Source organism: Eucalyptus grandis, chromosome 1, assembly GCF_016545825.1.
Source record: "Eucalyptus grandis isolate ANBG69807.140 chromosome 1, ASM1654582v1, whole genome shotgun sequence".
NCBI classification, from domain to species: Eukaryota; Viridiplantae; Streptophyta; class Magnoliopsida; order Myrtales; family Myrtaceae; genus Eucalyptus; species Eucalyptus grandis.
This window is the reverse complement of record NC_052612.1, coordinates 18,916,995-18,943,062: the sequence shown is the minus strand read 5'-3', so window position 1 is coordinate 18,943,062 and position 26,068 is coordinate 18,916,995. Positions and strand designations below refer to the sequence as shown.

Here is a 26,068-nt window from a genome sequence, read left to right as displayed (position 1 = left end):
TCGAATTAAACCATTAGAGAGAATGATTGAATTGAACTAAATTGCAACCTTAACCATATACAAACCAAGCTGAGACCTCGATATGGTTCAGTTCAATTCAATTTTTCAATTTTTCATTTTCCTTTGTTTGGCTTGCTATCATATATTAAAATAAAAGCCATCTTCTTCAAACTTTCACTAGAAAAAAGGCATATGGTATGTCACGGCTATAAATACTTTCAATTTCATCCAATCACTACAAACTTTATGACATTTTACATATTTAATCTAATCTAATCTAATCTAATACCTATCTGAGAAGCATATTGCCATTTCCTTTATTTCTATGTAAAAAGCAACTGAAAAGACAAACATGGTTAATTTAGCCATAAACTAACTCGGCACTAAAATTAAATCAGTGACAGTTAGCATTTATGGTCTCTAGAGACTGATGAGCGGTCTATAGCAAAACTATACACAATGAACTCCACACCGTTTAAACCCCATCAAGCTAATTTTACAATTCCTCTTAAACGTACTCATTGTTTGAGAGTTTCTCCAACTCGAAGGACAATGAAGAAGTAATGAACAACGAACCGGACCGGCAGCTATCGAACCGGCGCATTGGGCCGTACGATGGGCCTGGGCCCAAGAGCGGGCCCAAAAGGTTATTCCATTCGAGCAACCGAAACGCCCTTTCTTCTTAATAGCTAGGGTTTTAGAGCTCTCTCTCTCTCTCGAGCTCTCTCGACAGCTTCACCCCGCCGGCGGCCTCCGGAGCTCCTCCGTCGTCGAGCTCAAGCTAATCCGAAGATGGTCAGTGCCTTTTTCCCCGTCAATATGCATTCGCTGGTGGTCTGCGGCTGCGAATCTGCTTTGCTTTTTGTGATCCGATTGGAATTTCACTTTGTTTTGATCCCGCCTCGTTTGTATTCCGAGTAGTGTACTTACGGAAGGCGTAGGAATTCGATGCCCTTAGCCCGTTTTGGCGCCGGCGTCGTCGTCGTCGTCGTCGGCGAACTCTAGTTTAGATTGTTCGGCGGCGGCGCAGCCGCGATGTATCGGCGATGTGGCGATTATGGGGGATCTGTTTGGACTGCAGTCTGTGCCCCCCCGTAGGGTCGTTACTTGAACTGATTGTGAGCATGCGTGTGCCTTTTGATGGTGACTTGGGGTGGATCAGTGTCTAGTGAGCTACTATTGGGCTTTTTCCGTTGCTGGTTATTGTTGCTTCTTTGATTTGTGTCTTCGAATGGAGCGAGCGCTTTCTAATGTGGCATTCCGTGTCGATCGAACGGATCCGTTTTGAGGGTAATCCTGAACGATGCCAGTTAATGGGGGTACACAGAACTTCTTCTTGAAGTGACCCTTTTGAGGTTTAGTGTTAATTTGGTGAATTCGGAACTGAGAGTATATCAATGCTTTAAGCTGCAAGTTTCATTCAGTGAATGAGCATTTTCATAGCTGAATTTTGAAGTAAAAGAGTTTAGGAATAATCGAATGAGTCCATATCACAAAGCAAGGTTGAAACGAGAGAAATTTTATTTACTGTAGCCTAAAATTTGATAGATTTGGTTACGTGGTTTCTTACATATCTGGAGTCTTGAGGATTTGACTCCTCAAGTTTGCTCCCTCTTTCCTTGAAAATTTTTCATCCAACTCTGAATTGGTGGTTACTAAAAGAATCCTGAGGAAGGAGGGGTTGGTACTTATTTTAGAGAATTTTGGTCGCGGGACTTTTAATTTTCTTTTGATTAATGGGGTTACAGTTAAGTACCACTACTAATTTCGAGGGCACTTTATAGATGCGCATGATCTGATTTGAAATTCTTGTATTCCTGACACTTTGGCGTCTCTCTGCATTGCAGGCTCGAGGGTTGAAGAAACACTTGAAGAGGCTAAATGCCCCAAAGCATTGGATGCTTGACAAGCTAGGAGGCGCCTTTGTAAGTGAACTTTCTCAGGCGATATTCTCTCTTGGGAGTTTGGTTTTTGTGCTTCTGATTATGTCTTTTTAATTTTCTTTTCCGTTCTGCAGGCACCAAAGCCTTCATCTGGACCCCACAAATCAAGGGAATGTTTGCCATTGATCCTTATCCTGCGTAACAGGCTGAAATATGCCCTTACTTATCGTGAGGTTATAGCCATCTTGATGCAGCGCCATGTTCTTGTTGATAACAAAGTGAGGACGGATAAGACATATCCTGCTGGTTTCATGGGTATGTGCACTATATGTTCCTGTTCTGAAGCTGTGCATCTCATCTTGCCTATGAATCAGACAGAAATTAGCATTTATATAAACCCAAGACCCAAGATGACATTAGCATTTACTTGATCTTTTCGTGTGAAATCATTCCAACTGTTACCTGTGTCTGAATACTTGGTTACTCGTAAAGCTAGCTTGAAGCATTTAAGTCATTGCTACAGACAGCTGGCTATCACATTTGCCCATTGTATGCACATAGGAATCATGTATAAAGCATGCATTCATACACATGCATGTGCTCTAGAGTACCCCTTTCATTCAGGGAAACTATGTTTGTGCTACAATTGTATAGAACATAATCAAACTGTTTTTCTTGGGGAAAATAACATAAAGCATCTGCAAATATGGTCTTATGTTAACTTTGCATCCTCTACAACAAAATATACACCTTGCACCTTATGCTTTTTAAAACCACACCAGGGAAGTAGCTATGGAGAACAAAGGCCAGGGTGTGAAGTTTCCTTTTTGAAACCGTCAGATGCAAAGTAAGAGATCTCGAAACTAGAGGGTGCAAATTGGTTTTGAAATTAGAGGATGCAAAGTGCTCTTGAGGCAAACGTGCAGGATGGTTTTTATAGTTTCCCTTTTTCTCTTTCAACGATCTCTGAAGCTTATAACATGTATTTAATGTAAGTGCATGGGAAGATAGAATGTTTAGAAACTGAAGATCCCATCTTTTAACTTATGATGGTGCAAGTAGATAGATTGGCAACTCGACTGTTGTTCATTTTGCTGTGTGTTATAAACTCCTGTATGACACGCTAGTCTCAATTATAATTTAGGATTTTTATGATCTTGTCAGATGTTGTGTCAATCCCCAAGACAAATGAGAACTTCCGCCTCCTCTATGACACAAAGGGTAGATTCCGGCTTCACAGCATTAGGGATGACGAGGCAAAGGTCTGTATTCTGTCTGCCCTAACTTTATAAGGGTCTTAATCTATCATTCTGTTGAATTATTCATCTAAAGTATCCTTTGTTCCTTTGTGGAAGTGGAGATGGCAATAAGCTTTATTCTACGCTCACAAAAAAGTTTGTCATCTGCAGTTTAAGCTATGCAAAGTGCGATCCATCCAGTTTGGGCAGAAGGGCATCCCTTATCTGAACACTTATGATGGTCGCACGATCCGCTATCCAGACCCTCTGATCAAGGCCAACGACACCATCAAGCTTGACCTTGAGACCAACAAGATCACCGACTTCATCAAATTCGACGTTGGGAATGTTGTCATGGTGACGGGTGGAAGGAACAGAGGGCGTGTTGGTATCATCAAGAACAGGGAGAAGCATAAGGGTACTTTTGAGACCATCCACGTCCAAGATTCTCTTGGACATGAGTTTGCTACTCGGTTGGGCAATGTCTTCATTATCGGTAAAGGATCAAAACCTTGGTTGTCTCTTCCCAAGGGCAAGGGTATCAAGCTGTCTATCATTGAGGAGGCCAGGAAGAGGCTTGCAGCCCAAGCATCTGCCACCGCTTAAAGATGTTCATGATAATTTGTCCATCGACAGTATTTTTTTGGGCCTATTCGAGGGGAAGCAGTGGACATGGTGGTAGAGAAGAATGATTTGCTTTCCTTTTAGAAATCTCCGGACTAATTTAATTTATGCACCACTTATATTTCGAACTATGAAATTTATAGCACTCAAGACAAATTAATCCATCCTCCCAAATTTTCCTACTTTGGAATTGGACCAGTCCTTTTTGTTCCCTTATGATTTGGTGTAGAAGTTTGTGTAAGCTTTATGCCCTATCAGGATCTGTTACCTAGGTAATGCATGCATTGTTGAGAATTGTTTTGTGGGAGTGGGTGAGGCACTTCTGATGATTTGGCCACAAAAACCAGCATGCACCAATGTGCGGATAACCCATTTTCTTCAGCTCTAGTATTTTCTTCATGTGTCATCAAGGCATTTTGTGTTTTGAAGAAACGTATAGTCACGGAAGTTATGCTATTATTCTCAAGAATTAGTAACTTCATCGATTTTCTAGTGAGTAGTAATTATGTCAGAGCTCTATAGAAAATCTTCAACCTATTTTAGAGTATTCTTGTCTTGACTCTTGATGCTCATTTTCGAGTTTCGGTAACCCTTTCCTGCCTTGGCATTTTTTTTTTCCATTTTTTTGGCCATCTTTTTAACCACTTAGCATTTTAATTTCTCGAGTTGTGGAATAGGAGCTCTACTAGGAAAAGCTTTGAAAATAGAAATATCTTGTTGGTCACTTAGGGCCTGTTTATTAAAATGTGTTTATGTTCCCAAGAATACAAATTTTTATTTTTTTGTTCCTAAGAATAAAAAAGGAACATAAACGTGTTTGTTTGCGTTTTTATTCCAAAATTATTTTTGTTTAGAAACACATCCGAAATGGAAACAAAATTTAGGAACAATTTTTCTCTCTTTTCCATTTTCTTCTCTCTTTTTTCTTCTTCTTTTCTTCTTCTTTTTTCTTTTTTTTTTCTTGGGAAAATGTTACAAATAGTCCCTATACTTTTACCCAATGTGCAATTTCGTCCCTGAGCTTTGATCGGCTCAATTTGGTCCTGAACTATTGATAAATGTCCAATTTAGTCCGAACTTTTGATCGGCTCATTTGGTCTTGAACTATTCATAAATGTCCGATTTAGTCCTTCGTTACTGTTTTTCATTTTTTAAAATTTTTTTAAAATTTTTAAAATTTTTTAAAATTTTTAAAATTTTTTAAAATTTTTTAAATTTTTTAAATTTTTTTGCTTTTTCTCCCTTCCCTCCGCCGGCTCCGGCGGAGGGAAGCCGGCGTCCGGCGAGGGTCGCCCGACGCCGGGGTGCTCCCCTCGCCGGCGTCGAGCGAGGGGCTCCCTCGCCCGACGCCGGCGAGGGGCTCCCTCGCAGATCTGGCGAGGGAGCTTCCCTCGCCGACGTCGGGCGAGGGCGGCCTCGCCAGACCTCGCCAGATCTGGCGAGGTGCTCCCTCGCCTGACGCCGGCGAGGGGAGCCCCTTGCCAGATGATCTGGCGAGGGAGCCCCTCGCCCGACGCTGGCGAGGAGCCCTCGCTCGACGCCGGCGAGGGAGCACCCCGGCGTCGGGCGAGGGGCTCCCTGCCCGACAGCGGCGAGGGGCTCCCTTGCCCGACAGCGGCGAGGGCCGCCCTCGCTTGCGTCCGGCGAGGACGGCCCTCGCCAGATCTGGCGAGGTGCTCCTCGCCCGACGCCGGCGAGGGGAGCCCCTTGCCGGATCTGCGAGGGAGCTCCCTCGCCAGATCTGCGAGGGAGCCCTCGCCCGACAGCGGCGAGGGCCGCCCTCGCCTGCGTCCGGCGAGGACGGCCCTCGCCCGACGCCGGCGAGGGCTACCCTCGCCGGACGCCGGCTTCCCTCCGCCGGCTCCGGCGGAGGGAAGGGAGAAAAAGCAAAAAAATTAAAAAATTAAAAAATTTTTAAAAAATTAAAAAAAGGAAAAACAGTAACGAAGGACTAAATCGACATTTATGAATAGTTCAAGGATCAAATGAGCGATCAAAAGTCGGTCGACTAAATCGACATTTATCAATAATTCAAATGACCAAATGCCAATCGAAAGCTCGAGAAATCGCACACGTAAAAGATAAGGACCATTTGTGACATTTTCCTTTTTTTTCTTTGGCCGGTCGCTGGCCTTAGCCATGGCCGGCCGTTGAGGGTCGGCGACCTCGCCGGAGCGTAGCTAGCCCCTGGCGAGGCTCGGCCTTTGGGGCCGACGAGCCTCACGGTGGCTAGGCGAGGCCGTTGGCCCTCGTCGGCTAGTCGCCTGGCCATGGTCGAGGGCGGCGACCTGGCCAAAAGAAGAAAAAAAAAAAAAAAAAAAAAAGAAAAAAGGAAAAAAATTAAGAAAATAAGAAAAATAAGAAAGAAATAGATAAAATAAAATGTTAAAAATTATACAAATTTACCAAACGTGTTTTATTCTTTTTATATTTTGGAGCAGTTTACCAAACGTTTTTTGTTTAAAAATTGTTTCAGAAATAAATTTTTTTTATTTCTGTTTCCAGAAATAATTTTTAAATAGAAATATTACCAAACGCACTCTTAACTAGTACTCCGACAAGAAATACTGATCTCGAAAAACAGCAACATTCTGTTGTCTATGTTCGTTTTCACGTCATTTCGTTCAGTTGCGAAAAAGGGTCGTTGCATGTCAAATCAACATCAGTGTTGTAGCATCGGTTAGCACATGGTGCCAACAACGAAATCTCTCCAACTTGGCAGAGATAATTACGGTTTTGACACAGAAAGAAACCAAGTCACAAAGAGAACGGCTTTTGGTGGGAGAATAATAAGTTGGTAAGACGTCGATTAGGTTCATCCCTTCTTTTTCCCCAATTTTTGGTAGTTCTTGTGATTTAATCTCACTATTTAGGAAGCAATGTTAAGAGAGTATTACTTTGTCTTGACCATGTGCTTAATTAGAGGCTTGCATCTGTTAAAGACTGACCACAAAATAGTGGAAGAAACACAATTCGTTTATAATATCCTCAATGGCTGTTGAAGTATCTAGAGATAAAATTCAGGGCAATCCCGCGAGTCCTTTCACTGGGTTGGAAACCACTGGAGGTGTATGGGTTCCCTCGTCTCCATAGACCAAGTGAGATCTTGAGAGTAGCTTAGTAGGAAAATCAAATTGTGTATTCGATGCATGTCAGAGCGATTTCCACACAGGATACACTAACATCCCGAGCGGTATTCGTGACCGTCGACCAGTTATCTATGAAGCACGACTTATTCTCTTTAATTTGTCATTCAATTCCAAAATCTAAATTGACCTTAACCTTAGTGAACGACCTCTGCATTTGTCTAATCTTCTGTTGAGCTTTACACTCTGAGTTGATCACGCCACTACCGGACAACCCACAAGAGAGCCAGAGAGAATTTGTATGCCCCCAGACACCAGTGAACTGAAAGAAAATCCAACCAACCGTTTGACCTGGGACCCATCGCCTTTTGTTTTTCCTAAATTCAAAAATAGAAAACTCAGAATCTTTGGTGAGAGAGGAAAGAGAAACCTGCAAAATTCCAAAGCAACTTTCTTTTTTGCCTGCTTAAAAATGTGTCATTGTTTCTAGCATGCTCTTTCTACTTCTCCACCACACACACACTTAAAAAAATCTTTGTACTGTTATGTCCTAACCCATTATCTTCTTATCTTCTGGTAAGAGCTTGCTTAAGTGTCCCTACGCTTCCTCACCCAGATCAATACAGTCCCTCAAAAAGTGTCATGATAAGCTGAAGTAGTTGACTCTCATGAGTCCTTGACTGATCTAGTGTGCAAAGTAAGTCCCTTCACCTAATGGCAGTTTCATTAAAGAAGAGTTATCTAAGGGTAGTTTGGTTTAGTTATGTTGGGACCTACACAAGAAGTTAGAAGTTTGGACATACCATCTACTTCTTTTTTACTTGCAATAAACATATGATACAAGGTGACTCACTACGTATTTCAATTAACTAGAGCATTTGTTGCAATAAATTGGACCCTTCTGACTTTTTCTAAATGATTGTTGGATCAAAAGGACAAGCACTAGTGTCTCATTGCATTTTGATTATTTTTAGTTTATAATATAAAGGAGGAATTTGATTACATGGAGCGTCCTGTCTTGATCAGTGTTGTTTTGTGGCACGTCTGTTTTAGGTTTGTTGTGTAGCTTGTTTAGCATTGTTTTGTTGAGTGAAGTGAGGAGATGAGAGGGAGAGAGAGCAAGATCACTTATAAAAGGAAGTGAATGAAAGTGAGAGTGTGAGTGAGTGAGGGAAAAGCAATATGAGGGTGAGCAGGTGGAGAAACTGGCCAAGCTTCAGAAACTCACTTCTTTTCCAAACAAAGTCTATGCTTCTCAACTTCACTTCATGCCTCAGATACAAGGCCAAAGGTAACATAAGAGCCTAACACACACACACACACAGCGCAAGAGGCAGGAGAGCTTAAGCTTTATGTTTGGATTGATCATAGGATTTAAACAATTTTTTCTCCTGATATGGGGTGGCATATTCTGAAGGTAACATGAATGGCCTGACGATGCTTTACAAGGACATGGAGTCTTGTGAGGAATGTGGAGACATAAGAGTGATGTGGGAGCTGATTCAGTCTTCTCGTCCTCCCGATAATGATCACAACACCAGTTTCCGGAGACACTGGACTCGGAGATTCTGCTTCAGGCCAAAGGAGACAGATTGTAAGTCATAAAAAATGATGTTGGTCGATTAGGTCGACTTTATATGCCAAGAAATTCGTTTTTGAAGCTAGCTTACATTCTGCTACCAAGGAAAGGCGATATGGGTAGATCCTGTTTTTTGTTCCTAGGGCCATCGCAATTGCGTAAATTTCTTTACAATATAGACTGTGATTACGATGAAAATGTTGTTGACCGCTCTAGTATCTGTACAGATGATGGCAGTCGGTTCGAATTGGGGAAAATTGGCCTGATGTATGAGGTTGAATGAAATCAACAAGAGGCAGTCTGTAATAAAGTTGATCTTCGAATAATACTCATAACCTAAACCTAACAAGATGATCTGAAATAGCCGAATCTCGGGCAATGTGGAAATTCACATGTTTAATATACTATGCAATCATCGTACCAAATGCATTGCCTAAGAGCGTTGGGTCCATTATCCCGTAGGTAAAACTCCCCCATGCCGAGGTACTTCCTCCAAATTTTCAGGGGCTTAACTTGAACATTGTCTGTGACGGTGAGCACACGGCAGGCAAATGGATTCATACTGCGATCACTTCTACACGTCTGATTCGGAAATGGGGAGGATTTGGCCCAGAACTGGTCACTGCATTCTTTTTCGCATATTAAGTTCGTAAATTGAACTGTTTCATTGGTCTCGCATAAATGAATATGAGCCACCAGTTAACGGATTGTACAGCACTGAAGATGGGTAAATTGCGCGTGATGCTAGGACGAATGCAGATTCTATGATATCAATGACAGCAAGCTTATCTAGACCCTTAACCAATCCCTGGAACTTACTGTTTCCTTGTCACTGAAGAAGAACACTTATGAACATTACAGTTTAGGTAGCCGACGTCCATAAGCTTCACATGACCGGTCTCGATTGCTTTTCCTTTATTCAAAAGACTAAGTTCATCAGACATATATCCTTCCACTTTCAGCATTTGAGTCCTCTGCAGGGACTCCATATCTGCAACCTCCTCTCTCTTGATCTCAGGAGTTCTAGCCCGTAAGCGATTCTCTTCAAGAGGGTCTACGAGGAGTACCCCAAAAAACCTGATTCACGAAGGCTAGTTGGTGGCGGCGCACGAGGGTGCGAAAAAAGGCAGGTCATCAGTATATTTGGCTTATTCCGACAGTATACTAAATATATCAGATTGATTAAGTTTCTCTATCATGCATTTTGATCTGCTATTTCAATAGAAGATGATAAAAGGAAAGAGAGATACTATATCTATGTGTTCTTTCGAAAATTTTCACGCATGGGGATCGTTTCAGTGATATCCATATATTTTATTATTTCAATCAATATAATTTCATTGAGAATAAAAGCATATAAGATTATTTTCAAGGCTTTATTGATAGTAAGTTATTTCTTAGAAATGAAGATGAAACAAAAGAATAAAAGCAAAGGGAAGTGACGTGGCAACCACCAGATGGGCCACATGTCAATTCCCATAGGGGCCGCCATGGAGCATCAACATGGTATAATAGTGTCAGATTAATTGGATCCTCACACAGATTCATAGAGGTTAACTTCCTAGTTGATTTTACATTCCTTGCATCATTTGCAAGCTCCTTGAGACTTGCGACTGCTGGGGCAACAAACGCCATTAGCAAGACCAACCAGATCTACAGAGAAACCAGCATTTCATAACATCCTGGAGTTGCATAGCATCAGAAGCTATTCTCAACAGCGAGTTAACTCTTGACATTTACACATGGTTATTGATTTGAACAGCAAGTAAAACTCCAGAAGCTATAGCAACTTCCAGATCACACAGATATTATTGACTCTAACTATGAGGAATGATTCGAATGCTTACATCGAGCAATCATAAAGTGCACGGCGTGTTATGTCAGAAGCTCTATAATACAAGACCAAGTCGCCAAGATCTTCAACACAAACGCAGAAGACCTCAAAACTTATCTACTGTAAACCCAGCCCTAATAACTTCATAAACTTCTCTGCTTCTCGTTTTCTTCAAACCAGCAGTGAAGTGAAGCTTCGATGCTTCAGAAGAAATTGACGTCACCTTCACCCAAATCATCACCTTCGTCTTCATCCCTTCTACATCCGCCAGCTTCCCTTTAGTTAAAATGCCGGTCACCGTGGTGGAAAAACGTAAAACAGAGGAGTCTCTGTAGCCTACTTCACAAACTGACGGAATGAAGACAGTGAACTTTCCGGTCTCCTCATCGAACTCATAATTGGTAGCATCACGAGGGAAGATCCCTATTGGTAAATCATATTCCTTCAGAAGATCCGGCAATGGCTTTTGCATCTTTCCTGCAAAACCAAGTTATGAGTGAGGTTCAAGCAAAAAAAAAAAAGAGTCGAACAACCCTCAACCTGATGTAAAATGCTCATTCTTTACAAGTTTTGTTTGCGAAGTGCATCTCAAATCTATCTAAAAAAAGTAAAAATATTGGAGAAGTAAATACCCTTGGCACAGCCTACGACAATGAAATTAAAAAGACGGGTCTATATCATCAACTCTTTTTATATATTGAAAGGCAAGACTCCAGTAAAGCAAGGGATGCAATTGCACAAAATCTCTAAGAACAGAAAAAATCATGTTGTGTATTTATAGTTATAATACCACATTATATTGGTGTTTAGATCAAATCATCCATGCCATCATATTCATTGCAAATGACCCATGGAAACAAGAGGCTTTCACAAGGTTACCCAAGGAGATAACTAATGGCAGACCATGATATCACATTGAGGAACTCAACAAAGGAGGTTTTTGCTGCTGGGGCATCAGCATCTATTTGGACATGTATGAGGGTCATCATGAACCTTTACTAGGGGAAAAAATCAAAGTCAGGCTGCACATTGGCAATGTGAAGCTTTTGTCAAAGGAAAAAACACGATAAAATTACTACTATGAGGGCAACTTTTCTCAGTGTACAAACAATCTGCCAGGTTATGTTATGCAAAGAATGCTCTCCAAATTCCAGTGAGCAGAACAGGTGAGTAAGAGCATCATTACTTAATGATTAACACATGAAAGCAAATAGTGGCACACAAGATATGTGTTAACAGCAAACCTTTCAGTTTGTTGACCAACCATTTAGTTCCACTTTCGAGGCTGCTTGACATTGACTGTTTTTCAAAGAGAAAACTGTTAGCAGAAAAAGAATATTCCCACAAACATTCATATTTGTACGCTAATGAACTTGTCAATGTGATGATGACAACAAATTTAATTTCTTTTCTCCCCTGATTTCTACCACTAAGCGAGAGCAGATACCCATGTGTGTTTGCGCGCACATGGAGAGAGATAGGTCTCATACATTTTGTAGATTTCTATGCCAATAGATTTAACTTCAACCAACAAAGAATTTGAAACTTCATAACTGATCTACAAAACCACATGCATATGCTGTCTGACACGTGCTTGTCAAGACCTACCTTGACCTGAGAAAATAGGACTTCTTTTCCTCAAAACCATATACTAAGCAAGCCATGACACTGATTAATAAAAGCCCTATAGTTTTTAACACAGTTCTCGTCTAAATGCATGGGGCAAAGACCTAACTTAGGATTACAACCTATCAGGCTCTGATTGGCAAAGTCATCACCGTTCATTGGCATCCACCACTACCACGCTTAAAGGATAGGCAAACTAATTAGTGCACTTCAGTAACCCTTAAAAATTCACCTAAATAAAAGACATGAGCAGCTTAAAACCAATGAGCTTTCAGCTGCAACTGAACAAAACTTTATCAGTGCTTTTAACTACAGAAATGTGCATCAGACAAACTGCTCTCATTCCTAAAGTGTGCATAGTTGGACAGAAAATCTATCAAACATTGGTGGCAGAGAGGTTTCACTCCGATGTATCTGCATAAAAGCAAAACTACAGTATCCATTTCCGTTAGGTGTTGTTAGTTGCATGTTCATCCTCAATTATCAATAACATACTCTCTAACTCCTCCACAACTGCCAATGGAAAATATTTAGCCGAAGGGAAAAATCTACCAGCAGTGGATCACTTTATTGAGCAAAATACGTTAATCCATCTCTTCTCCGATTACAAGAACCAGGCAAGGCGATATAAGAGAAAGGGCACGGGATGCCAAGCATACACAGATTGGTTTATGTCAGATTGAGTCACAAGGCAGGGGACATGCAGAGACCCATTGAACTGAACCCATAATGTTATTGCCGAAATACAATCGTTACAGGCAAGGACGACAAAACCCACAAAAGAAGCTATCCCAAACGTGTCAATTTGGTCTTAAAAGAAGCACAACTTCATCACCGGATCAACATGAACTGAACCCACGAATTGCAAAAATTCAAAGGGTGGGACAGAGAGACACCCCGGGGGGGGGGAGATAAACTCACGGTGAAATCGTCGCCGACGGAATCGATCTCCTTGTTAGCCTTCTGGCTAAACCAGTACGACCCCACCTTGTTCATTATCTGATCCATCCCGGACCTTCTCCCGCTCCTGATGATCCGACCCTTTGAGAATTACGCCGCAAGCTATCAGCTTCCCGAGTTCCCTCAATCCAAAACGATCAAACAACGTCTAGCTCTCTCTCTCGCTCTCTGGCTGGCTGGGGGGCCTGAAGAACTTTCAGACCGAAGACCAAGGAATACAGAGAAGCCGTCGGTCTTCCATGCGACCGAGGCGATGCTTCGGGGCGCGTTGACTTTTGCGGCCCCGTTCCGGTTCCTCTAGAAGGAGTTAGGAAGGCGATATCGGGTCACGTGTGGACTGGAAACTGGAACGACGTAGGCCGCCTTTGAAAACGAAGGACTGGAGGAGACGTGGGAGCCGCACGAGATGCATGCTGTCATTTTCTTTTGTTTTCCATGCCCATACAAACTTGTCCCGATAATTTTTGTTTTTCTGCAAAGTCCATTTATTTCGCAACAAATTCACCTTTAAAAAAATTCCTTAAAAATAATTATTTGTGTTGTCTAAAATAATTAGCTAATGAAAAATATTTTTATCATTGGTGTTTAGGTTAAGAGAAAATAATGGTAAAGTGTTTATGATGGCTTAACCCCAATGAGGGTTGTATGATATCTATTTGTAGGAGTGAATAATTATAGAAAGGGTATCGATAGAAATATAATTATGGAAATGCCCCACAATATATATAAATTACACACTAATATTCATTACCGACAATAATTCATGTCAATGCATTTTCTTAGAGAGTGAAAATATTTATTTTTATTTGCTTTTACAATAAATTTTCATTTTCCAAGTTAGACACAGATCTAAATTTATTCCGAATCTTTTTAGGCTTCGATATAAAATCTCAACTCAGTCTCACTAAAGTAATCGGGTTCCGTCGGCAACCCACAACCATAATCTTTTCGGTCAAATGAAGATCTTATACTAAATCCCATAAATTTGCAGAATATAAAGCTGAAAAGAATTTAAGATCTGACTATCCTAAGCCATGCTTATTATTTTTTTTTTCTGGGGTTCACAAAATTATGTAAGTAATCTCGAGTTCCTTTAAAATTATTTATCAAATTTAGAGGTTTTCGGGTATGATCGAAAGGCACATCTTTAAAAGCTCCCAAGCCTATAATCACTTTTTATTTATTACATAATCTAAGGACTATAAATGAAATAAAGGCATTTTAGTATTCTTACATGTTAGCTTCGATTACCATCCCAAACCCCGTGGGTTCTTTTTTAGCCTAACTAAAACCCGTCTTGGTACCAAAAACCAAAAGTTGTTTACATCTTATTAGGGTTTGGATGGATCGGTTACCTGTTTATACATATCGTGCTTCCTCCCCTACTCTTAGCTTATTTCAAGTCACTTATTATATACTTAGAGGATAATGTCATAAATAATTTATAAAATTTGACTTGATATACAATGTGATCTATATCTATTTAAAATGGTCTCTAAACCTTTAGTATTTATTTAATTTAGTCTCCGAACTATATAAAAATGTTCAATATTTTTCTTCTATTAATTCAAGTTCAAGAACAATATTAAATATTTTCATATAATCTCACAACTAGATTAAACATACAAATAAAATTTGGAAACCATATTGAACAAGTTACAAGTTTGGGAACCACGTTGTATTTGGGTCAAAGTTCAAATATTATTTATATTATTTTCCCTATATTTTGTGAAGGAAGGCCACGTACCATCCAAGGCTCGATTTGCCCATTGATCAAGGTTGGGATTTTTGTCCAAGCGGGCCAATGGGCCACTAAAAAGTAGCCAAGCCCGTTCATTTGATTAGGTCTAGTCAATAACCGTGAAGACCTACCACGATTCTGTCTAGATGTGGCAAAATGGGTGCAAGGGCTTAGTTTGGTATTTTCTGATAGGACAGTTTAGGATGCACATAACGAAATTTCTGAAATAAAAATCAATTTATATTTCTTGGATGAGTTTCGAGCAAAGAATATGTTTGATAATAATTTAAAATTTCTATTTATGGAATATAAATTCGTTTTATAACAATAGAATTTCTATTTCTAGGGGGCAATGGCTGTCGTTCGGCAGTGGGTGGGAGGCCCTTGCAGGTAGTGGACATCCAATGTCCAGCAGGGGGCGACCAGTGTATGTTGTTACGAACAACTGGTGGCTAGCGTCTAGCATTCCACGAGTGGTGGACAGTGACAAGAGTGAACAATAAAAATTGTTTTAATTACTTACTTTTGTTTCAGAAATTGAATAGCTAAAAATTTTAGTTTTTGATTTTTACTCCAAATCTATTTTTGGAATAGAAATATATTCCAAAAATAGAAAAATAAAATTATATTATCAAATGGATTTCTATTATAAACCTGTTTCGAGGAACAAAAAAATAAAGAGATAGGGAAAATAGATAGGTTTAATGCTAGAGTGCAAAATACAATCCCCATGAGGTATTGCGTGCTTAGCTTGGGGTAATTGCAAAATGCAATCTTCAAAAATAGTCTTAATTTCTCTGTCTTATTTTATCAATCTTTGAACATGGTGGCGACGACGAAACCTCAACATCAAGTGTTCTGTTCCATCCTCAAAAGGTCAAGCGCCATCTCCTTCTCGAACAGTGTCCTCTTCCATCTTCGAAAGGTCAAGTGCCCATCTTCTTCTTGGACGGTAAAACGGGACCAGAACTGAGAGCCCCCGCGATTGCGGTGAGCCAAACCTTCTGATCAAACCCAACACCCACCCTTCGACCCTTCATCACATGCGTGTTCAATCCTCCAACGCTCGTTTTATAGGGCTGAAACATTGCGCAGGAATTCATGCCCATCGCCAAAATAGCAGCATGTAACAAACATGACGGGAATTGATTTCACGGAAGTTCATTTCCACAAAGGCACGTTGAGATGCCGTAAATTTTCGAGTATTCATCATCTGGGCAGGGAGCATTGCTTATCAGCATCTCGATCCTTAGATTCAAGGCGTAAGGCGTTCAGGGCATGACGTCCACGCATTCGAGGGTTGAGATGCACTGTAGAGGAAAAACAGAATTCCCAGAGCATGAATAGTTTCTCGACATCTGTGTGTTAAATCTTAAGGGTTGTGTTAGATATTTCCTGTCCTTGCTTTCAGTCTACGGAACGTCTAGGGCGCACATGATAAAATTTCTACTTCTCTACTTCTTTGTTTTTCTGTTCCCTGAAACGGGTTTGGAATGTAAACTGTTTGAGAACGCATTTGATTTTTATATTTCTGGAATAGATTTCTATTCCAGAAATAGATTTGAAGAAGAAATTAGAAGTTAAAATTTGTAACTTCTCAATTTTTAGCTAGAAATCAATTTCTGTTTCAGAAATTTTGTCATACGCACTCCTAGAAGACTTTCAGTACAAAATTGCGGGTTCCTACTAGCCCAGTTCGTCAAGAGACCATGCAACGCAAGAATCATGGAACTGCATGTGCTTGCGTTTGGATTGGCCTATTATTTTCTCTTTGCCTTCATCCTTCGGCATGCATTGTTTAAACACGTCACATGTGCATATGCCAAGTTCATTGTTTTCTTGGTAGGATAGGAACGATTGATATGACACCGTCTATGAGAATATTCCATTTGAGTACTCTGAATTCTTGGAATCTTATCAGATGCCTGTTGAGTCCTGTAGAGTAATTGAAGAAAAGACTACGTTATCAAAACTAAAAAGGAGACAAAAGCAAAAATCTTTTCCGGCAAAGATGCAAACCTTTGATAACCATTTTTATCTGGAAGCATTTCTTTTTATTGATATTCAAGGATGCAGGTAAACTGTCTCGTCTAAGGTTCACTCTGCTCACACCATAGTGAGCGTCATATATCAAGTTGCTCTATTTGGAAGCGCTGTGATTTAAATGATAATATATTGTATTCAAATCAAGCGTTTAATCACCTAACTATTTCATATATTGAGTCTAGTTGTAAAGTATCATATTAATTTCTCATAACCTTTTATGGAAAAGTAAATCATACATCTCTAGTGTAAAAAGAAAAAGTAGATATTACAGGAAGAATCTTTATCCTTCTTTGATTTCAGAATTTCAAACATGAGGAGGAAGATAGACCTGTGGGGATAGTGACATTGGGTTGGGAGCTTGAACCGGCTATTTGACCAGGCGGGTGTGGTTTGACTATCCAATCCATCGCTGTCAAGATATTTTCGATACGTTGGCATATCGAGTGCTCAATCTAACAATTACACTTAATTATTAGATAGGTTAATCTTGACCAGACATCACTTTAATATCATTTCATTGGAGCACGTAATGATGCTGATATTATCTGAAAAGTTAGACATACACTGATTCCCATAATAAGAATGCAATTTATCATACTCTTTCACTTCTTGTATCTATAAATCGTCATCTGTCACTATCGACAACCTGTCGACAGTAACATATAAACAATTACATGGACAATCATGCCCAATTTGCCATACCCTTTCACTACTTGTATCTATACCAAGCTTCTAACATCTAGCATTTGAAGCGCTCAACTAACATATGGCCATCATAATAAATGCCAAAACTATAATAATCCATCGGGGAGAGCTCGAAACGCCGTTTTTCCAATGGGTAGAAACAGCGGGAATTTGACAGCATGGGAAAAGAAAAAATCGGCGGTATAACTGTTAACAAGGGCGGTGTTCATCTCTGCTTGGTCTTTGCCTTTCTCGTGTAGTCACTGCGCTTTCAACATGGCTCATGGCCAAACTCGCAATCTGGCTGAATGTGGATTTGAAAAGGTATTTTGATTTTGGTTGCTGATAGAACATGCAAAGTACGCACAACGATACATCATCTAACCGAGACAGTAATAATAGAAAGCCATTTTTACACAGCCTATGCGCAATATAATTCTCGAAAATTCAACTTTCAAGGAAGTCGTGGCCACGCAAAATGATGGTGTTTTGGTAGAAGAGACTAGGAAAGAAGAACAGTCATTCTAAAATGGTCACTAGGTTGGATAAACTAAGGGAGAATGAAGGGGAGAATTAGAAGGGGTTTGCATTTCTTTTTCGCTCCGTCTGTTTTTCGAAAAATGAATAATTTGAAAAATATGTTCCTAAAAATTATCGTTTATGTTGCTTGAGATAGTTAGCCAATAAAAATATTGACATTATCTGCAACAATTTAGGTTTAGATATTTTGAATGACAATAAAAATATTTTTTTATTAATTTATTTTTATAAGCGATACAAACAATTATTTTTAGTAAATTATCTACAAATCATTCATTTTTTGCCAAAATAGACACACTCAGAGTAACTTTTTCCGGCTCTTAAAATCCTCGAAATCCATAAATATTCAGCAGTTGGGAGAGGTGTGGTGACTAGTAAACACATTTTTCATTCTTGTATATTTATAAACTTGTATTATATTAGTCATAAATAGTATATTCATTTTCTCTTGTAATTAACATGTAAACAACGCTGTAATCAAATCCCTCCAACTCCCTCCCCCCTTTTTTCTGTAATTAACAATCTTCCTTTCTTTTCTAGTTACCTCTATCAGATCTAATCTCGTATAAAGATAGAAAAATGTGTAAATTGGATTTGTGGTTAAGAACGGAGTTTTGTTGTCGAGCCACATCGTCCCATATCTCAATACTCTTTAGATTGATTAGATGAAGAAAATCTCAGTTATCTCACTTACTCTACTATAAATGCACATTGGACACATTTTTTCAATATTAATTATATAAAGTAATTTCAATGGAGTGCATAGTATAGACAACAAAGCCATTTCATTTAATTAGATTGTAAATAAATGCACAGCAGCAACATTTGTTTATGACATATTAGTAATACAAATTTATTTTGGTTATAAATTAAATCCATAGATGAAATAAAGTGCATGCATATTTTCACCACCAACCAAACATATATGCTTCAACTTAATAAATTATAAGAAAACGATAACATATCATTTTATGAAGCTTCTTAGCTATGTCGATAACAATCACCAAAATAATGCAAGTTGCAATTTTAATCTAAACTTTCTTTTTCATTGTATAAGCGAAGTTACGCACTTCAATTATTGCATGGAATTTTTGAAAATTAAATAACTATCTGCTTTCCGAACAAAAGTGTTGATTCAATTCCTGCATTTACTATCACACGAATCTTATTGTTTCATATTGGAAAAAAAGAATAATATTGTAAGGCTATAATTAGCAGCACAGTGAAAAAATAAATTAATTTCCAAGATCAAAAGTTTCATTGATTTCAAAGACCGATTTTAAAATAGACTCCAAAACTGATTGCGCAGAATGCGGTAAGACTTGACTTTTTCCCCTATTTTTTTCTTTTCCTGGTCAATATTTGTTTTCTCTTTTCGATGCTCATTTTTGTCCGGCTCAAGTGCTGACTTTGACTTCTCACCCCTTCCTTTAAATTGATGAAACTGCCCATCGGAAGGAAGGAACTAGCTTTCACTTTATACCTCAATTATTAAAGGGATAGAATAATCAAATATGAAACCACGAATTTTAAACTTTTACAATAGTTTAACACCGGTCCTGTAAAATCTCATAAAATATTTGTCAATCAGTAACTGACCTCAGCCCTTGAGGGTACCCTATGATTTCCATTAGCTGTCTAGTACGTATAGTACCATCTTGTAACACCCTCCTAGTTGATGTATATATATCAAATCATGTGTGCCCGCATGCCGATGTGTGTCGACGCAGAATTACTCAAATTTTCTACCATGGTTTATGTTATTTTGTTATAATATTTCCACAAATCTTTTTTAGAATTTTTGCAATGCTGGATTTTTTTAATAGGTACAGTAATAATCTTGAGATTTGTCCTAAGGAACACTAGGATGATGTCAATGCTTAAGTATGTGATGATGTCAATGCTCTGTGCACTTGACCATATATACATGAGTGTGGGGTTTGTATTCAAACCCAAGTGGGAGGATGCAGCCGGCAATATGAGGGAGAAATGGAGATCAAAAAGGGTCGAAGCAAAGTTAAAATGATCGGACCACATTCGTCGAACCATATACACTTCAATGCGTAATGCCTATTCTACATGATAAATTAGCATGACAATAACAGTTAGATAAATACCATTGTTTATCTCTTACAGTTTCCACAAATCTTTTTTAGATTTTTTGCAACGAAGGATTTTTTTAATAGGTATAGTAATAATCTTGGGATTTGTCCTAAGGAACACTAGATTGATACGTATATGATGATGTGATGCTCTGTGCACTTGACCATATATACATGAGTGTGGGGTTTCTATTCAAACCCAAGTGGGAGGATGCAGCCGGCAATATGAGGGAGAAATGGAGAATCAAATTAAAGATGAGGAATGGTTTTCTGGACGATAATATATGTGCATGTAGGAGTATATGTACTTAAGAAAGGTAACTTAAAAAGGGTGAAAGCAAAGTTAAAATGGTTAGACCCATTCATCAAACCATATACATTTCAGTGCGTAATACCTATTTTGCATGGTAAATTAGCATTATGATAATAGCTAGATAAATATAAAAAACAAGCTTGATCAGTCCATTGTAGAGATAACGTTGTGGCAAAATTATTGCGGAAAAGCGTGCATGGAATCACCAATCAATCAAGTTATCTTAGTACATCTCACGTCAGGTATTACTTTTTTCCTAAATAAAATTTGCTCGTCAGCAAGCATGAAAATTAACCCCGATATCGCTGTTGAATCATGTGGCCATAGAACAAGATAGGAGCAACACAAGCGGATCACGTCAAGGCAGAGGGAAAGACGAAGATGTAATTGGAGGAACATGAAGAAACGGAGAGAGTAAACGTCGCTTCCAATCCCACTAAAATAGAGAGAAATTTCTCAGTTGGGTCCTTTTGTTCCCTAAGATCTATTTAGTTCGTGAAGAGTTGGGTCAGGCTTGAAGCACTTTCATTATCAATTGTCAATTGTCACGTATCATCTAACTTAGTAAGTTGATAATAAAATTTAACTGATGCAGATATACTAATTTAGAGTTTTTAGTGGTCAAATAGTTAGTTTGTGGTAAGTTTGCCACACATGTACTTATTTTGGATTTTTTATATTAAAAAAATTAGTTTGAAATAAATTTATCAAATGTGTACCAATTTGGAATTTTTTGTGATATTAATCTAATGATTAAATATAATTATTCCCATTACCCAACACATTTAAATGTGAATAAATATCTATAAAGGAAAAAATAGTGAAAAATCTCATAAATAGCTTTAAGGGTGAGTAAGATTGACCGATTGAATCGGGAATCACTTGGACTAGATCGTATTAACCGGTTCAAGGGTGATTTCAAGGGGGCGCCAGTACAGTTCCATGAGAATGGAATGATTTTCAGTTGGGTTCCGATTCCAAGTTCGTAGGGTAGCTAAGGTGTTTGAGGAGGTCATGTTAGAATCTGGTTTTGGGACATGGCCAAAGGGAGAGCAGAAATGGTGGCGTGTCGGCGGGTTTTTCCAAATTTCGAAGGTTGAAATGGTAATCGACATGCCAACACCTTCTCTCTCTTTCTCTCTCCTCACGGCTCTTCGCGCCCTCTTGCCTATTTAAAGTCTCCATTTTTAACTAACCCCTCAAGGAACCTCCACTGCACCTCCTCGCTTTACCTCCTCCAGCCTCTCCTCCATGGACACCCACGTCAGCGACCTCAACTCCCCCAAGTCCGACTCAAACGGCGTCGGGTCGCCCCCCAATGGCGTCGCCTCAGTGATGCAGAGCCCAGCCCTCCCTCATGCCCTGGCCGCCGGCTCCCTTGATGCCACCATGGGCTGCCACATTGCCCGCCGGCTCGTCCAGATTGGCGTTACTGACGTCTTCTCCGTCCCTGGCGACTTCAACCTCGTGCTCCTTGACCACCTCATCGCTGAGCCGGGGCTCAACCTCGTTGGCTGTTGCAACGAGCTCAATGCTGGGTACGCTGCCGATGGCTACGCCCGTGCGCGGGGTGTCGGGGCCTGTGTTGTGACGTTCACTGTCGGCGGGCTCAGTGTGCTCAATGCGATTGCGGGTGCATACAGCGAGAACCTGCCAGTGGTCTGCATCGTTGGCGGGCCTAACTCCAACGACTACGGGACGAACAGAGTACTTCACCATACCACCGGGTTGTCTGATTTTAGCCAAGAGCTTAGGTGTTTCCAGACTGTTACTTGCTTTCAGGTATCTCTTCGGTCCCTTTTCATCATCCTTTTCACTGACACTAATTTTTCTTTTGGATCTGATCTTTATCTTGGGAAAGACGTATCTGTTGACTAGAAATATTGCTCAGAGGATATCATTGTTTGTGGTGGGTCTGTTCTGTGAGATTATAATAATCTACTAATGGTTGCTTAAATAGTGTGCCAGGGGGAGTTGGTGTTGGGGTTTTAGCACAGATCATTGTGATAGGGGAATGTATATTAAGTGCATATCGAATGAACTGACTTGTTGATTGTTTCTGTTTGGCCTTTTTCTAGGCTGTGGTGAATAACTTGGAAGATGCACATGAACAGATTGATACTGCGATCTCGACTGCTCTGGTAGAAAGCAAGCCTGTTTACATAAGCATAAGCTGCAACTTGCCTGCCATACCTCACCCAGCTTTCAGTCGCAAGCCGGTTCCATTTGCACTCTCTCCCAAGTAACTTTCCACCTGTTCAATCGATCAAGCCTATTTGCTTCATTAGATTAGGACTAGAGTGATGTGATTAATTAATTTTTATTGACACAGATTGACTAATCAGATGGGATTGGAAGCTGCAGTAGAGGCAGCTGCAGAGTTCTTGAACAAGGCAGTGAAGCCGGTCATGGTGGGTGGCCCAAAACTCCGGGTTGCAAAGGCTTGTGAAGCCTTTGTAGAACTAGCTGATGCATGTGGCTTTCCAGTAGCTGTGATGCCATCGGCTAAAGGACTCGTGCCAGAGCACCATCCCCACTTCATTGGGACTTACTGGGGTGCGGTGAGCACTGCATTTTGTGCTGAGATCATGGAATCCGCAGATGCCTACTTATTTGCTGGGCCCATTTTCAATGACTACAGCTCCGTTGGGTACTCCCTCCTTCTCAAGAAGGAGAAGGCCATTATTTTGCAGCCTGATAGGGTTGTGGTTGGAAATGGACCCTCTTTTGGTTGTGTTCTGATGAAGGATTTTATTCAAGCACTCTCGAAGCGGGTTAAGCAGAATACCACCGCTTATGAGAATTATCAAAGGATTTATGTTCCAGAGGGCCATCCATTGAAGTGTGAACCCAAGGAGCCCTTGAGGGTGAATGTCCTGTTCAAGCACATACAGGACATGCTCTCTAGTGAATCAGCTGTGATTGCTGAGACTGGAGACTCTTGGTTCAACTGCCAGAAGCTGAAATTACCAAAAGGCTGCGGGTATGCGGGTGTGGTTGTATAGATTAGGTTCCTTGTCTTTAACTTTTTGATCTGGAGCTACTTAAAGAAAACAAACTGAAATTGTTCGAATGGGGGTATGCAGGTATGAGTTCCAAATGCAGTATGGACCTATCGGATGGTCCATCGGCGCAGCCCTTGGGTATGCACAGGCAGTGCCAGAGAAGAGAGTCATTGCATGTATTGGAGATGGTAGCTTTCAGGTATAGAATGGTTTCTGGTATCTGGTATCTGTTAGAGTGGGTTTGGTTCTGCATTGCCAATGGTTATTAGTCTCCAAAGCCTTTTAGGGAAATACTGGACTGTTTGACAACTATTTTAAAGTAGTTTTCAAGTGAAAGTCAGTATTGAGAAGGCTGAAAGCCCAATACTAGTAGAAACTAGTTTTGAGCTTTTAGTATATGCCCAAATGCTAATACTTATTTTTTTTTCTTCCAAAACTATACTTACTCATTCTTCAAATTTCTGATTTTGCTTTTTAATTTTTCTCTCATTATTATTTTTTTAAATGCCAAAGTAATGCTAAATTTTTTTATATAAATGCTAAAAAATTAAATATATTATGGTCTTTTAAAAAAATATTTATATATTTGATTTTTTTTTAGCATTATTGTCAAAATTTATATTTAAAAAGTTGCATACATTATTTTTTTTTTTTCAATTTTAAACAAATAAAAATTAAAAAAAATTATGACAAAGGGTTTGGTCTTTTTTAAAAAAGTATATATATATGTATTTGATTTCTTAGCATTATTTTCAAATTAATATTTAAAAAGTCGCATACATTATTTTTTCAAATTTTAAAAACTAAAGATTAAAAAATTCCGACGAAGGATTTGGTCTTTTTAAAATATATATATATATATATATTAATGTATTTGATATTTTTTTTTTTTGGTATTATTGTCAAAATTTATATTTTAAAAGTTGCATACATTATTTTTTTTTTCAATTTTAAACAATTAAAAATTCAAAAATTATGATGGAGAGTTTGGTCTTTCTTTTTAATTTTATATATATATATATATATATGTATGTATGTATGTATGTATTTTATTTTTAGCATTATTTTCAAATTTATATTTAAAAAGTTGCATACATTATTTTTTTTTCAATTTTAAACAAATAAAAATTAAAAAATTTCAAAGAAGAATTTGGTCTTTTTTTATAAAAAAAAATTATATATATGTATTTGATTTTTTAGTATTATTGTGAAAATTTATATTTAACAAGTTGCATGCAGCATTTTTTTTCACTTTTAATCAAATAAAAATTAAAAAATTTGGATGAAGGGTTTGGTCTTTTAAATATATATATACATATATATATGTATGTATTCAATGTATTTTTTAGTATTATTGTTAAAATTTATATTTAAAAAGTTGCATACGTTATTTGTTTTTTCAATTTTAAACAAATAAAATTTAAAAAAAAAAACTAATATTTTAATCACCCAAAGAGTTTTTCAAATGTATTTTCTATAAAATGACATTTCTCTTAAAGTTGTGTCTAAAAGTATAGTTTACCAAACGGCCTTTACATTTACCTAAAGTCCTTTAAGTTAAACTGCTTTGAATTCTTCTAATGGGCTTTCAAAATGCTGAACCAAACGCACATGATTAGTATCATAACTAGTGATATCTTCTTGACAGAAGCTCTATGCATAACTACGTCATTCATGATGGCTTGTTTTGCATAGGTGAGGAGTTTTGTCATACAATGTCAGTCATGCGCTGACCTTATTCATTTCCCTCCCTTTTTCTACTAAATTTTATTGGCTTTATCTTGTTGTGTTGATTGAATGGAAGAGATGAATAATGTTAAAGTCGTGGGCGATTTTTGCACTCTAGGTAACTGCCCAAGATGTGTCAACCATGCTGCGATGTGGGCAGAACACCATCATCTTCCTGATAAACAATGGCGGCTACACCATTGAAGTGGAGATCCATGATGGTCCCTACAATGTGATCAAGAACTGGAATTACACTGGCCTGGTGGAAGCAATTCACAATGGCGAGGGCAAGTGCTGGACAGCAAAAGTAAGTTGCTTGTATACGAGTTACAATCAGGACGATTTGCCAATTCAAGAAATCCCTCCACGGAAATAATAAAATTTGCTCACGTTTGCAGGTTCTCTATGAGGAGGAGCTTACGGAAGCGATTCAGACGGCGACAGGGCCCAAGAAGGATTGCTTGTGCTTCATAGAGGTGATACTTCACAAGGACGACACCAGCAAAGAGCTTCTGGAATGGGGTTCCCGGGTCTCGGCCGCTAATGGCCGCCCTCCCAATTCTTAGTAGAAGCCTTGATTCGCATCAGTATGTTGCTTCAAGTACTTGTTGGGGACATGAAAAAGAGAGCGTCTTCTCGAGCATTGCCTATGCTTTGTGAAATGAAAATAATCATGTCTCCTGGTTGTGGATTTTGATAATATCTTTGACCATTGGCTTCGGGTCGACTTTTTAAACATGTGGAAGGAACAATTGCGAATGCACGGTTACGTTTGGTGGGGTTGGAGTTGAGGACAGGGACCTCCACGCATGCATGTGTCACGGGTCAGCAGATCCTTGGTCACGAAATAGCCCATGAAACACCTAATTAGCAAATAACACTAGGCTAGCCTTCCTTCTATAATTCTTCTAGATAATATACACACCATGCACAGTTTAGCTTGAGCGTCTAGTCTATTAAGCAAGACGACATATCACTTTAAGTACACCAATTGTTTTTGGCTTGCCATGGCCTCATCAGGAGAGCGGCATTCGCTCTTGACTAGTTTGTGCAAGAGAGGCCAACCTTGCCTTTAAAAC

The 26,068-nt window shown here is 39.2% G+C and overlaps 3 protein-coding genes and 1 long non-coding RNA gene across 4 annotated transcripts; 3 read left to right on the top strand and 1 right to left on the bottom strand.

Annotated features, from left to right (window-relative positions):
• The first annotated feature begins 670 nt into the window (after nucleotides 1–670).
• Nucleotides 671–4,039, top strand: LOC104425650 (40S ribosomal protein S4-3). The gene is made up of 5 exons (XM_010038442.3): nucleotides 671–795; nucleotides 1,848–1,925; nucleotides 2,018–2,198; nucleotides 3,048–3,145; nucleotides 3,293–4,039. Exons 1-5 carry the CDS (start codon nucleotides 793–795, stop codon nucleotides 3,725–3,727), a joined length of 795 nt encoding a protein of 264 aa, XP_010036744.1. The 5' UTR covers nucleotides 671–792; the 3' UTR covers nucleotides 3,728–4,039.
• Nucleotides 4,040–7,555: 3,516 nt separating this feature from the next.
• Nucleotides 7,556–8,756, top strand: LOC120293486. Its single transcript, XR_005551289.1, has 2 exons — nucleotides 7,556–8,122; nucleotides 8,249–8,756. It is a non-coding gene; the product is annotated as an uncharacterized LOC120293486 (long non-coding RNA).
• Nucleotides 8,757–10,080: 1,324 nt separating this feature from the next.
• Nucleotides 10,081–13,171, bottom strand: LOC104425819 (uncharacterized protein At5g01610). The gene is made up of 3 exons (XM_010038672.3): nucleotides 12,792–13,171; nucleotides 11,489–11,543; nucleotides 10,081–10,721 (listed from the first exon to the last, which is right to left on the bottom strand). The coding sequence occupies exons 1-3, from the start codon at nucleotides 12,876–12,878 to the stop codon at nucleotides 10,351–10,353; spliced, it is 513 nt and encodes a 170-aa protein (XP_010036974.1). The 5' UTR covers nucleotides 12,879–13,171; the 3' UTR covers nucleotides 10,081–10,350.
• Nucleotides 13,172–21,507: 8,336 nt separating this feature from the next.
• Nucleotides 21,508–25,555, top strand: LOC104453231 (pyruvate decarboxylase 1). The gene is made up of 6 exons (XM_039317567.1): nucleotides 21,508–22,038; nucleotides 22,335–22,498; nucleotides 22,589–23,239; nucleotides 23,343–23,460; nucleotides 25,108–25,296; nucleotides 25,388–25,555. The coding sequence occupies exons 1-6, from the start codon at nucleotides 21,508–21,510 to the stop codon at nucleotides 25,553–25,555; spliced, it is 1,821 nt and encodes a 606-aa protein (XP_039173501.1).
• The last annotated feature ends 513 nt before the right edge of the window (nucleotides 25,556–26,068 follow it).

Coding starts and splice junctions, on each gene's coding strand:
- LOC104425650 (XM_010038442.3), top strand. Junction 2,199..3,047: donor ATATCCTGCTGGTTTCATGG/GTATGTGCACTA, acceptor TGATCTTGTCAG/ATGTTGTGTCAATCCCCAAG. Junction 3,146..3,292: donor TTAGGGATGACGAGGCAAAG/GTCTGTATTCTG, acceptor TGTCATCTGCAG/TTTAAGCTATGCAAAGTGCG.
- LOC104453231 (XM_039317567.1), top strand. CDS start 21,508: ATGGACACCCACGTCAGCGACCTCAACTCCCCCAAGTCCGACTCAAAC. Junction 22,039..22,334: donor AGACTGTTACTTGCTTTCAG/GTATCTCTTCGG, acceptor GCCTTTTTCTAG/GCTGTGGTGAATAACTTGGA. Junction 25,297..25,387: donor GCAAGTGCTGGACAGCAAAA/GTAAGTTGCTTG, acceptor TCACGTTTGCAG/GTTCTCTATGAGGAGGAGCT.
- LOC104425819 (XM_010038672.3), bottom strand. CDS start 12,878: ATGGATCAGATAATGAACAAGGTGGGGTCGTACTGGTTTAGCCAGAAG. Junction 11,544..12,791: donor CCGTCGGCGACGATTTCACC/GTGAGTTTATCT, acceptor TTTGAAAAACAG/TCAATGTCAAGCAGCCTCGA. Junction 10,722..11,488: donor GTTGGTCAACAAACTGAAAG/GTTTGCTGTTAA, acceptor TTGGTTTTGCAG/GAAAGATGCAAAAGCCATTG.